The sequence below is a fragment of the Zalophus californianus genome, chromosome 5 (assembly GCF_009762305.2).
Source record: "Zalophus californianus isolate mZalCal1 chromosome 5, mZalCal1.pri.v2, whole genome shotgun sequence".
In the NCBI taxonomy this organism is placed as follows: Eukaryota; Metazoa; Chordata; class Mammalia; order Carnivora; family Otariidae; genus Zalophus; species Zalophus californianus.
Genome location: NC_045599.1, coordinates 108,743,277 through 108,756,805, shown reverse-complemented (window position 1 = coordinate 108,756,805; position 13,529 = coordinate 108,743,277). Strand labels below are relative to the sequence as shown.

The window sequence follows — 13,529 nt, the reverse complement described above, 5'->3', positions numbered from 1 at the left end:
ATTGGTTTGTTCTCTGTAGTTAAGAGTCTGTTCTTTGTTTGTCTCTTTTTATTCTTGTTGGCTTGTTTTGTTTCTTAAATCCCACATATGGATGAAAATATACGGTATGTCTTTCTCTGACTTGTTTCACTCAGTATTATCCTCTCTAGGACCATCCCTGTTGTTGCAAATGGCAAGATCTCATTCTTTGTTATGGCTGAATGATATAACGTTGTTTATCGATGGACACTTGGGTTGCTTCCATGTCTTAGCTATTGTAAATAATGCTGCAGTAAACATAGGGCATATATCTTTTCGAATTAATGTTTTTGTTTTCTTTGGGTAAATACTCAGTGGTGGAATTCCTGAATCATACTGTAATTCTATTTTTAATTTTGGGGGGAATCTCCATACTGTTTTCCAGAGTGGTTGCACCAGTTTGCATTCCCACCAGCAGTACAAGAGGGTTCCTTTTTCTCCACATCCTTGCCAATACTTCTTATTCCTTTGTGTTTTCTATTTCAGCCATTCCAACAGGTGTAAAGTGATGCTCAACATCAGTAATCATCGGGGAAATGCAAATTAAAACCACAATGAGATACCATTTTACACCTGTCAGAATGGCTAAAATAAGTGTTATTTTAAACAAATACTATTTAGATTTGAGTCTTGGATCTAAGTCCCTTACCTGTCTGGTCCCTGTTTTCCTTCTGTGGGAAATGGGATTAGTACTCTCTGGTTCTCCTCCCTCCCTAGGGTTGGGACAGATTAAAGCAGAGAGAAGGACAGGTGCTCTGGAAACCATCAGGCACAATGAACCATGGGAAGACAGAGTTGTTATTGTCTGGTCATGGCCGAACCCAGCCTCCTTACATTGGGAATATTGTGCCCTAATTTCCCTTCCTGGAGACCACATTCTCTGTGACCACTTTCTAAAGGCATCGGAAACAGGGATGCCTCGTGTTTATCACACACCTAAGAACTGGGCATAACTCCACCATCCAGTGGTGAAATCTCAAGACACAACATGCAGACGGGTCTTAAAGAGAACTGCTAAGATGGGGGTGTCAGTGGGGGCAGGGGCCTTCTGGTTCTTCCCTGCCATCCCCAGGCCTCCTCTTCCTGCTCGTATCTGAGGCCTCATAAGAAGAGGAAAGATGGGGCTTTTTGCATGAGTTCCCCTACAGGAAGGTGGCTTGTGGGCAGGTCTGTGGCATCACACTTCCCGCTGGATTCTGGAGGGATTGATTTCAGCATGTCAGACAATTTTTTATTTAAACAAAGAGCCTCTACTAAGCTGGAACCCAACTAATGACTAGTGCCCTTGGCAAAAGTCAAAGTATTGTGTGTTTATTTAGTAAGTAAATGAGTGGATGGATAGAGGAGGGAGAAAAAGCCTAGTCCCCAGGCCCCCTAAAAATGGTGCATGTTCAAGGCTGTGATCCAAGCTGAGCCTTTCATATGAGTTATGAATAATCTGCAATTCCATGATTGAATCAAATTAGAAGTGAATTTAGTCTATTGTGGCATTGCCTATTTCCCTTAATACGTGATGGTGTTTGTGTGTCTGCTGGCACACTGTGGGGCCCAGCCTGGGGTTTTAGAGAGCCAGGCCTCTCTGCGGGGTAATAGCTCTATTATATTTCGCCCCGTGGACTCCAGGCAGCTTATTACTGCTAACCGCCCCCCCCCAACCCTGCTTCAGTCGAACAAGCCTCCTGTGAAATTGGATGGAAGGCAGGAACTTCTGTAGCAAACTAGATATTGCTGTCTTTCTTGGCCACAGAGGACCCAGCTGAGTAAGGGAAAGGGATTTTTAAGAGAGAGGTGCTTTCGTTTATTTGCAAAAACCCACATAATGAAGTTTGAGATGGCTCCCAGAGAAAGCTGGCTGACGTGACCAAAGGGATTAGAAGCGGGGGAAGGGCCAGAAGAGGGCTGCTGTGTGAGGCCTGGCTAGAAACCATCCAGCCAGACAGAGGAGCAAGACGGGACGTGAAAGAAGTCCCAAGGTCCCAAGAGGAAAGAGACTGACTTGTCCAGCAGAACTGGACTGGCGGAATTTGGCCGGGGGCGAGGGGGGTTCCTGTCCACACAGTTGGAACTGAGCTCACTGCCAGACACCAAGGGTTCATTCCTGTCCCCGCCCCCCACCCCCAGCTTCCCTTGGTGCCTCTAGCAGAGGTAGAATTTGAAACTAAGGAGACTGGGGACCTTGACCCATTTCTCCCTAATGTTTCTTTCTGAAAATTATCAAACATACAGAGACGTTTTTAAAGAATTGCACATTGAGCGCTCATGTTCCCACCACCTAGATTCTGCAGTTAGCATTTCTCTCCCCGTTTTATCACATATCTGTCCATCCGTCTCTCCATCTGCCAATCTATTTTATTTTTTGAGATGTTTCAAAGGAGGTTGCAGAGAGCCCCTAATGCATTTTGGCAGTTGAACAGTGGATTGCAGTGGCATACAAAAGGAGACATTTTGTTGTTACATTTGTTGTTCCACATTTTCTCCAAAAATCTTCTTACCAGTCTTGTGGAGCTAGCTCCCTCCCACAATGCCTTTTACTTGTAGGCTGTCAGTTTCAAAGGTCTCCAGGGACCTGGGAGGCAATGTAAGGGAGTGAAACAGCTCTGGTGTAAGGCTGAGGGGACCCAGAGAGCGCCTGTTCCATGGAGAGGGGTGTCCACTGTCAACTCCAACCCACTGCTGCCATGGGAGACTCATGAGAATTTTTTGTGAAATCTTCTACTTTTGAAGTGTTTGCAAATAATGTTTACAGACTGGGCAAAAGGTATCAAAGATGACTTTTGTGTATGAGTTTTCTGCAGCTGCCTTGTCAGATTACCATAAATTTAGCAGTTTAAACAGCACAAAGTTATTCTTAACAGTTCCGCAAGTCAGAAGTCCAACATGGGCTAAAATCAAGGTGTTGGCCTGGCTTCATTCCCTTCTGAGGGCCCTGGGGAATCTTGCTTATCTGGGTTATTGGCAGACTAGTTATGAAAAGTGAAACTCTGTTTTCCTGTTGACCATCAACTGAGGATCATTCTCAGATTCTAAAGCTGTCCACTTTCCTTGGCTTATGACCCCCTTCCTCCATCTTCAAAGCCAGCAATAGTGAGTTGAGTCCCTCTCACACTTCACTTCTCTACTCCTTCCTTCTCATCTCTCTGAGCCAGCCAGAAAGGTTCTCTACCTTTAAGGACACTTGTGGTTACATTGGACCTACTTGGGTAATCCAGGCTTCTCAAACTCATCTCAAGGTTCTTAACCTTAACGACATCTGCAAAGTCCCTTTGCCATGCAAGATAACATATTCATAGCTTCTGGGGATTAAGGCTTAGATATCTTTGGGCTGCTGCTCTGCCTACCATACCTGGCTTCTGACTGGAGACAAAGTAGACAGTTTTGACATTCCCCCTGGGCCTGCCTGGTCCTCAGGTCCCATCTTCTGGGCCCTGGGAAAATCCTTAATATCTCTAATGAAATATACCCCACAGACAAAAAGAAGTGAAGGACAAAAGGAATCTCAAATTTTATAAAATCAGATTGTTAGCAGTGATATTGGAATTGCTTTTCTGAAGCAATTATATATTACAGGAAAAAGCAAATAAGTAACAATGTTAAGAACCTAGATTTTTAGCAAAAGAGATAAAATAGATAAAACCAGACAAAGACATCACAAGAAAACTATAGACCAATATCCATTTTGAATGTAGATGCAGAAATCCTCAAAATACTAGCAAACCAAATTCAGCAATATATAAGAAGGATTATACACCATGACCAAGTAGGGTTTATCCTAGGAAGGCAAGGTTGGTTCAACATATGGAAATCAATCAATGTAATACGCTTTATTAATAGAATAGAGGAACAAAACCCATATGATCATTTCAGTAGATGCAGAAAAAGCATTTGACAGAATCCAACACTATTCCATTATAAAAACATTCAACAAACTAGGAATATAAGGGAACTTCAGCAAGTTGATAAAGAACATCTATGAAAAACCAACATTAACATTATATTTATTGGTGAAAGATTGCAAGCTTTTCCTTCTAAGACCAGGAACAAAATAAGGGTATCTGCTCTTGCCACTTCTGTTCAACATTGTACTGGAGTTTCTAGCCAAAGCAATTAGACAAGAAAAAGAAATAAAAGGCATCTAGCTTGGAAAAAGTGAAACTCTCTATTTGCTCATGACATGGTCTTATACATAGAAAATCCTGAGGAATACATACATACACAAAATTAGAACTAATAAGCGAGTTCAGCAAGTTGCAGGATACAGGTTCAACATACAAAAATCAATCATATTTCTATACATTAGTAAGAACAATCTAAAAAGAAAATGCATATTTACTAGACATTTCTCCAGAGAAGATATACAAATGGCCAATAAGTATTTGACAAATATACTCAACATTATTAGTCATTAGGAAAATGCAAATCAAACCAAATGAGATACCACCTCACACCCACTAGGATGGCTATAATCAAAAGGATGGATGATAACAATTATTGGTCAACATGTGGGGAATTTGGAACCCTCATAGGTTGCTAGTGGGAGTGTAAAATGTTCTTGCCACTTTGGAAAACAGTTTGGCTGTTCTTTGAAGAGTTAAACATGGAGTTATCATATGGCCCAGCAGTTCTACTCCTTGGTATATATACCCAAGAGAACTGAAAACATGTCTACACAAAAACTTATACATGAATGTTTGTACTAGCATTATTCATAATAGCCAAAATGTAGAAACAACTCAAATGTCAATCAATTGATGAATACATAGATAAAATATGGTATATCCATACATTGGAATATTATTCAGCCATAAAAAGAATGAAGTCCTGATATGTGCTACAACATGGATGAACCTTAAAAGATGTTCATTGAAAGAAGCCAGACAGAAAAGGCTACATATTATATGATTCCATTTACATAAAATGTCCAGGATAGGAAAACCAATGTAAACAGAAAGCAAATTAGTAGTTACTAAGGACTGAGGGGAGGGATAAAGGGTAGTGACTACTAATGGATATGAAGTTTATTTTAGGGGCAATGAAAATGTTCTGGAATTAGATAGTGGTGTTGGTTGTACAACTTTGTGAGTATATTAAAAACTACTGAATTATACACTTTAACAGGGTGCATCTTATATTGAATTTTATGGTATGTAAATTATATCCCAATTAAAAGGGCATGCAATATAAAATTAAGGTTCAGTAAAACTCTGTAGTCCTATCTATTAAATATTACTTCAGCATGAACTCATGATGCATGCATTGAAATATATTTCTAGCTCTGGGATACCTGGGTGGCTCAGTCAGTTAAGGGTCTGCTTTCAGCTCAGGTCATGATCTCAGGGTCCTGGGATTGAGCCCCACATCAGGCTCCCTGCTCGGCGGGGAGTTTGCTTAGCTCCTGGCCCCTCCCCCCTCTTGTGCTCGCTCTCTTTCTCTCAAATAAATAAAATCTTTTAAAAATAAATAAAATAACCACAAAGATACAAATGTAGGGACCCGAAGGGGTACGTGCACCCCAGTGTTTATAGCAGCAATATCCACAATAGCCAAACTGTGGAAAGAGCCAAGATGTCCATCGACAGATGAATGGATAAAGAAGATGTGGTATATATACACAATGGAATATTATGCAGCCATCAAAAGGAATGAGATCTTGCCATTTGCAACGATGTGGATGGAACTGGAGGGTGTTATGCTGAGCGAAATAAGTCAATCAGAGAAAGACATGTATCCTATGACCTCACTGATATGAGGAATTCTTAATCTCAGGAAACAAACTGAGTGTTACTGGAGTGGTTGGGGGTGGGAGGGATGGGGTGGCTGGGTGATAGACATTGGGGAGGGTATGTGCTACGGTGAGCGCTGTGAATTGTGCAAGACTGTTGAATCACAGATCTGTACTTCTGAAACAAGTAACGCAACATATTTTAAGAAAAAAGAAAAAGAAGAAGATAGCAGGAGAGGAAGAATGAAGGGGAGTAAGTCAGAGGGGGAGACGAACCATGAGAGATGATGGACTCTGAAAAACAAACTGAGGGTTCTAGAGGGGAGGGGGGTGGGGGGATGGGTTAGCCCAGTGATGGGTATTAAGGAGGGCACATTCTGCGTGGAGCACTGGGTGTTATGCACAAACAATGAATCATGGAACACTACCTGAAAAACTAATGATGTAATATATGGTGATTAACATAACAATAAAAAAGAATATAAAAAAATAATAAAATAAAATAAATAAATAAATAAAATAAAATAAAGCATTTCTAGCTCTGACCACTGTAAAGGCATAGAAACCATAACCAACCCAGTAGTAATGAATGCCCTTAGCACCCGTATTGCAGTATCCAAATGGTGATCACAATGATAATCTGGACCTGGGCTTCCTTGGCAGAATGGCTGATCCAGGTTGGGGCAGAAAATGTACAAGTTAAGCATGGAGAATCTTTTGTAATCTTTTATCAGTACTCTATGGTCATATCCAAAGGAGTAGGAGCCAACTTGAGAAGACTCTCTTGGACTCGAGATGGTATTATTTGGGAACCAATAAGAATAATAATATTTACACTCAACTGAAACATATTAATTATGTAAAAATTTATGAGTTCATAATGAAAACAAATAATTGGCCATCTTTGGAACATGGTAGGGAACCAAGTCATTCTGAAAACTGACAATCAAGAATGTGTCATGTCTTGGGGCGCCTGGGTGGCTCAGCCGTTAGGTGTCTGCCTTCGGCTCGGGTCATGATCCCAGGGTTCTGGGATCGAGCCCCTCATCGGGCCGCCTGCTCTGCAGGAAACCTGCTTCTCCCTCTCCCACTCCCCCTGCTTGTGTTCCCTCTTTCACTGTGTCTCTCTTTGTCAAATAAATAAATAAAATCTTTAAAAAAAAATAAGTGTCATGTCTTTCCTGTACTTTTCCTATACTTTCCTGTACCTCAACCAAATAGTTGATGTGGTGATTTTTCTTCATTATAGTATCCCAGCTAGTAAATAAAGAATGACAGAATAAGAGTATCACCATTTTGCAAACCCCTGATGAACTGAAGGATTTAGGCATTGATCATCAGTGGCCACCAACATCACAAAAGGAAAGACAACTGAAGAGTATGTGTTTCCTGTAGGAGGCTCACACCACTATAAAGAGGTTGCCAGAATATCTCACCGAATTAGGCCAAGCCTCTAGACCTAGTTGCCAATTTACAGGAGCCAAAGAGGGGTGGACAGAGGAACGTATTCAGAGACACCACAGCAATGCAAGCAGCAAAATGCAGCCTGTAGGAGATCCGACAGTGCAAATGACCCAGTTTCTTCAACAAACAAATTGTAGGGATAAAAGAGACTTAGAAGGTGCATCAGCGAAAGGCAGCATGTGGGCCTTGTCTTGATCCTGATTTAAATAACTGCAGAAAGGTAGAAGATCAGGGAAACTTGAACACCAACTAGATATCTGATGATATTAAGGAACTATGTTAATTCTCTTGGGTGTTAAAATGATATTAAAGGCCCACCGGGGCAGGGCCTCCCACCCCCAGGCTTACCATGGCATTGGTAGAGAGCAGAGGTGAAAATGTGCCCTCTGCCAGTAGAGCCCAGGGAGGGAGAGCGGAGGGGGCTGAGCCAGTGAAGCCCAGTTGATGCTTCCAAACTCGGGGATAAATGGTTTCTCCTCCACGGGTGAGGAGTGTGCGTGGGGTGAGGAGAGAGGCCAGAGCGTTACTGAAGGGCTGTCTTCCACGTGGAACCATGTTCCTGTAGCGAGGGAGGGCACCCAACCCCAGGGCTGCTGTCGTGGGTTTGTAACTGCTCTTGTACAGAGTCAGGGGCTTCCTGTAGACCTATCCCTGTCCACCGTGTGTGCAGGAATTGGAGACAGGACTTCGGGGTGCTAAGTGGAAGGAGGTTCTAAAGTGACTGAAGTGTCCCTGGCTTTCACTCGTGGTCCCAGAAGTCTAGAAAGGAGTGGCATTTGCAGTTAGCCAAACCGTGTGCTTGTGGAGTCCTCTTGGCAAGATGGGAGCTGAACCTATCGTCTCCTGTCCCGTGTCTCCCTCTAGCTGCAATGGCAAACGCTACCTGGAGACACTCCCCAACACCAGCATCATCATCCCCTTCCACAACGAGGGCTGGTCCTCCCTCCTGCGCACCGTCCACAGCGTGCTGAACCGCTCACCCCCGGAGCTGATCGCCGAGATTGTGCTGGTTGACGACTTCAGCGATCGAGGTAGGGCCCACCCCACCCAGCTTCCTGCCCCCCACACTCCATTCAGTGACCGGCCAGAAGGGTGACAGGTTTTCTTCAGCAGCACCAACAGGTGGGCCACCGTTTACTGATGCTTGCTGTGTGCCTGGCCATGACCCTGGCCCTATACACAGTATCTCATTTAGTTCTCGCACCATCCCATGAAATAGATTCTGTTTTTATCCTGTTTGTATCGATGTAGAAGTGCACTAAACTGCAAATAACAGAAAACTCATAAACAATAGCTCAAACAAGTAAGGGGGCTCATTCATTCATTCATTTCTAATAGGATCCAGGATTGGTACAGCTGCCTCAGGCTATCATCAAAGCACCAGGCTTCTCTGTTCCTGCTTCCTCATCCTCATGGTCACAAAATGGCTGCTGTACCTCTGGGAAGTCTGCCTTTCAGACAGGGAGAAGGAAGAAGGGTAAAGAGAACAAAGCCTCCCTTTTTCAAGATTCTGCCTTCTTATTCAGGAAAGACTTTTGGCCAGAGCTCTGACATCCAGGCATCCCTATCTGCCAGGATGGCTAGAAATGAAAGTGTTTTGATTTGGGGCCCCTTGAGGAGAGGTAGGAAAGGGAGACGTGCATTAGAGAAGGTGTTGAGTGAGCCCTTCTCCAGTGTCTGCGACACCATTCTACTGCCGAGAAGACTGAGCTACCGCTTGCCTACTCTGAGCAGGCTCGCTGCCGTGGTTGAACCTGACGGCCGCAGTAGGCAGGGCTATACTCATCCACTCTTGCCATCAAGGTACCAACCACAGCAGGGCCCTCTCTCCTTGAGCAGGCCAGGTTCCGTCCTGCCTCGGGATCATCCCCCGCTGCTCCCTCTGCCCGCACATCCTCTTGCTTCTTCCCCTGTCTGGCCCCCCAACACTGTCTTCAGTTAGGTGCGCCACCAGCACTGCTCACTCTTCTTCGTGTGTAGTTGTGTGGCTGTTGGTTGGCCTGTTTGTTGTCAGTTCTCCTTACTAGATCGTTCGTGGTCTAGAGCAGGGGATCCATAACTGTGTGTGACTTAGTGAATGCATGAACAAGGAGGAAGGAAGGAAGGAAATACGTGGCAGCCACACACACACACACACACACACACACACACACACACACACACACACACACACACACACACACACACACACACACACACACACACACACACACACACACACGGCCACACGGCCACCCGAGCAGCGTGGTCTAGAGCAGGGGATCCATAACTGTGTGTGACTTAGTGAATGCATGAACAAGGAGGGAGGAAGGAAGGAAATACGTGGCAGCCACACACACACACACACACACACACACACACACACACACACGGCCACACGGCCACCCGAGCAGCAGGGTCATCTTCAGCCACTGAGACAGCCGTGGCTGGGGAAGACACAGACGTTCCTTCCATGGCTGGTGCTAGCCTGTGTTTTGTGCTCAGCCTCAGGTCCCTGTCACCTGTGTTCTGAAGCATCAGCTGTCCTGGGGGTTGACCCTACACCACTTGGTAGGGTCCCTGTCTGAGAGTCATGGGGCATGAGTCCTCCAGAGGTAGAATAAACCACACATCTGCTGGATTAGAAACGAGTGTTTCTCCCTGCTCAATTAGAAAAGAATTTTAAGACCATCTAGGCTGCTGGCTTTCAGTGTGTATCTCAGAGCAGTAAGGACCCAGGGATGCCTCACTGTGAGCAGGAGGGTAAACCTCGCCGGTGCGGGGGGGTGGGGGGGGGGGGCTGTTCAGCTCCCTCTCCTGGCATGGTCTATATTTGGTTTCTGAAAAGGTGTTCACTAAGAGGAGCTGCACTGCTTAAAAATGCGTGATAATCACAGATATCACTTAGCCTGCTCCTTTTACAGGTGGGAAACCCGAGGCCTGGAGCAGTGGACAGGCTTAACTAGAGCACACAGCTGGCTGGTTGCAGAGGAGGGACAAGAAGCCCGTCTCCGGGCTCCTGGGGCAGCCTGTCCCTCCTCACCTCAGCTGGTTATGAGAAACATCGGCCGAAGTGCAATACTCTTTTCTATCCCCAAGGACACTTCTCAATAAATTACTTTTCCATTGTATTAAAGAGCAGAGTTCCTGCTATAAGGAGCTCATTATCAAACACGTCCAATCCTGGACTATAATGGTGTGTACCTCTAATATCCCAGTTTCCTCAGTGATCAAAATAACATGATGCGCCCACCCCCCAATAATAAAAGAATGTGGCAGTCTTGAGAAAGAAGAGGCAGATTTCATAAGAATGACATTTTCCTAGCGTATCTGTTTCTCCAGAGAGCAAAAATATTGATCCAATGTGGTGCCATTGCCAGACCCTAATCAGATAGGGAAGAGAACAGATAGTATCCCATTTCCTGGATGAGAATGACACCTCAGGCCCCTAATTGTTGCCCCTTTTGCTCAACGAATCAGGCGTGCAACCCAGAGACCAACTCCTACGTCATGCCCCTCAGTCCCGCACAGTAGCTGTCAGATTTCACAACCTGCATCTTTCAGAAAAGCAATCATTATTCTAGTTTCAAGAAGGAATTCTTAAGGCAGCTTTGGAAGAAAACTTACTCAGCAGTGATTGTTTTAAAAATGAGATTTGGAAGAAACAATTTCAGAACTATGGAGAGTCCTGTCCGAAGTACAGCAAATGTGGGCCATCATAAAAGACAGATTTCTCTGGGCCATGTGAGCAGAGGCAGTTCTCAGAGTTGAAATTCACAGATGCTAACTACAGGCTAGATTGGCATTGCTCAGCAGAAGGCATTTTCCTCCAAAATGAGTCTCCTCCAGGCTCCTCAGGGCAACTAATTGTAATTCAGCTAAGAGTTGAGACCTTGGGTAGGAGACAAAATTGGAGCAGATGAATGCTTGAAATAAGATCCCCAGCTTTGTGCAGGCAGCACTGGGGACTAGACTGGATGCTGATGCTGACCCCAGAATAATCCTGGCCTTGCCTGCAAATAGAGCACTGCAGAGTTTTCCAGGGGTGTCCAAAAGCTCTTCAAATGTGTGAGCTTTGCTTGAGGATTAGGAGGACATAGAGGTGTTTTTGCTCTAGTGGGAGAGAGAGATGAGGGTATAGGGGAGCAGACCTGCCTCCAGATTACACTGCCTGGATGGGAGATTGTTTATTAGAAGAAACAATAGAGGCCTTTGTTCATTTGTTTTTTTTTTCTATTCCTTTTCTCCTTCTCCTCCCCACTTTCAAATAGTGTTGGTGTTGCAGAAAAACAGGATATGTAGTAATGGAAAGGGTTATTGTCCTTAGCTGAACGATGATGGGGTCCCTGGACTGATGAGGTACAGAAAGGAAGGGCTATGATATAATCTCATTGACAGTACTCTCCGCAGCTCAGCTCCCCATCAGGGAACAAACAGGCACATGCACAGGGAATGGTTCCCTAGGAGGAAATCTAAAGCAAGTGTTTCGAGTGTTTGCAGAGCTGCTGATGGATCGTTGGCAGTGATTGGTGCTGGGAGGGTTATGGACGTTGCCGGACCCACGGGCTCACACAGGAGAGGCCCTCACCAATGAAGCCGGAGTCAGGTCCTCTTTCCATGATGGGCTTATTAATTCTGACCCGCACTCTCCTACCATGCCAGTCGTGGGGACCCATCAAGGACATCCATTTTGCCCTGTCCTGATTTGCATTTCAACATACCACTCTTGACACTGCCCCTGAGCATATGGGTCTGTTCCTCTCTCGGCCTCCGTCTGCTTCCAGGACCCCCACAACTATTGGGGTGCCCATTCCCCACTTGCACTGTACTGTTTCAGTTCTTTAACCCTGAGATTTGTACTGCGTATTTTGTTTTTCTCTACACTTGTTCTGATTTAATTCATATTCGTATATTCAACAAATTGCATGAATTGATTGTACTGCCTGCTGTACTAGGTGCTGGGAATGCAACAGGACTAAGACAGACTTCCCCCCAACCACTCACATCTAGAAGGGCAGACCGATGGGGTAAGAGACAATTGTAAGACCATGGAATGTGTGCCCGTTGGTGGAGATCCAGGCTCTGAGGAGCACAGAGAAGGTCAGGGAAGACATCCCAGAGAAAATGCCAGCTAAACTCAATCCTAAGGGACAAGTAGATACTACTCCCCAGGACATGGGAGGAAAAGAGTGTTGGAGGCCGAGAGAATGGCGTGAGCCCAGGCTAGGAGGGAAGGAGAAAACGTTGAAGGTGCAAAAAGAGCTGTTGATAACCTTATCATCTGCAGGCAATGACTATAAGCATTTAGGCTTTTTCCCCCCTCAGGGTTTGTTTTTTTTTAATAGACTTTATTTTGTAGATCAATTTTAGGTTCGCTGCAAAGTTAAGGGGAAAGTGCAGACAGTTCCCATACACCCCTCCACCCTCACTCCACACGTAGCTAGCCCCCAGGCCCTGTCAGTGCTCTGCACCTGCATCAGAGTGGTCCATTGGTAACAATTGATGGACCTATGTTTGACACATCATTATCACTCCAAATATATAGTTTTATATTGGGGTTCACTCTTGGTGTTGTATATTCTGTGGGTTTGGACAAATGTATGAGGACATATATCCACCATTATGGGATCATACTGAATCATTTCACTGCCTTAAAACTCTCCTGTGCTCTGCCTGTCCATCCTTCCCTCCCCCTAGCCCCTGGCAGCCACTGACCTGCTTGCTGGCTCCACAGTTTTGCCTTTTCCAGAATGTCTAATATAACTGGAATCATTCTCTATGTAGCCTTTTCAGATTGGCTTCTTTCACTTAGTAATATGCATTTAGGTTTCTCCTTGTCTTTTTATGGCTTGTAGCTCATTTCCTTTTGGTGCAGACTAATACGCCATTATCTGGACGTATCACAGTTTATTTATCTACTCTTCCGCTGAAGGACATCTTGGTTCCTTCCAAGTGTGGGCAGTTATGAATAAACCGATTATAAACATCCATGCACAGGTTTTTGTGTGGACATGTTTTCAGCTAACGTAGGTAAATACCAAGGAGCACAATTGCTGGATTACATAGTCAGAATATGTTTAGTTGTGTAAGAGACTGCCAGACTCTTCTTACGAAGTGTCTCTACCATTCTGCATTCCCAGCTATGAATGAGAGTTGCTGTTGATCCACACCCTAGTCAGCATTTGGACTTGTCAGTGTTCTGGATTTTTGCCCTTCTAATAGGTGTGTAGGAGTGTCTCGTTGTTCTAATTTGCATTTCCCTATGACCTTTGCTGTTGAGCATATTTTCACATGCTTATCTGCCATTTGTATGTCTCGTTTGGTGTCCAGTGTCTTTTCATGTCCATTT

General features: G+C 44.7%; 1 protein-coding gene across 1 annotated transcript in view; it reads left to right on the top strand.

The window, feature by feature from the left end:
- The window catches only part of GALNT10 (polypeptide N-acetylgalactosaminyltransferase 10), a 223,937-nt gene that overhangs the window by 125,407 nt on the left and 85,001 nt on the right, over positions 1-13,529 (top strand). Inside the window, 1 exon segment of the mRNA XM_027605662.2 lies at positions 8,066-8,232. Coding sequence (XP_027461463.2) covers positions 8,066-8,232 — 167 coding nt within the window.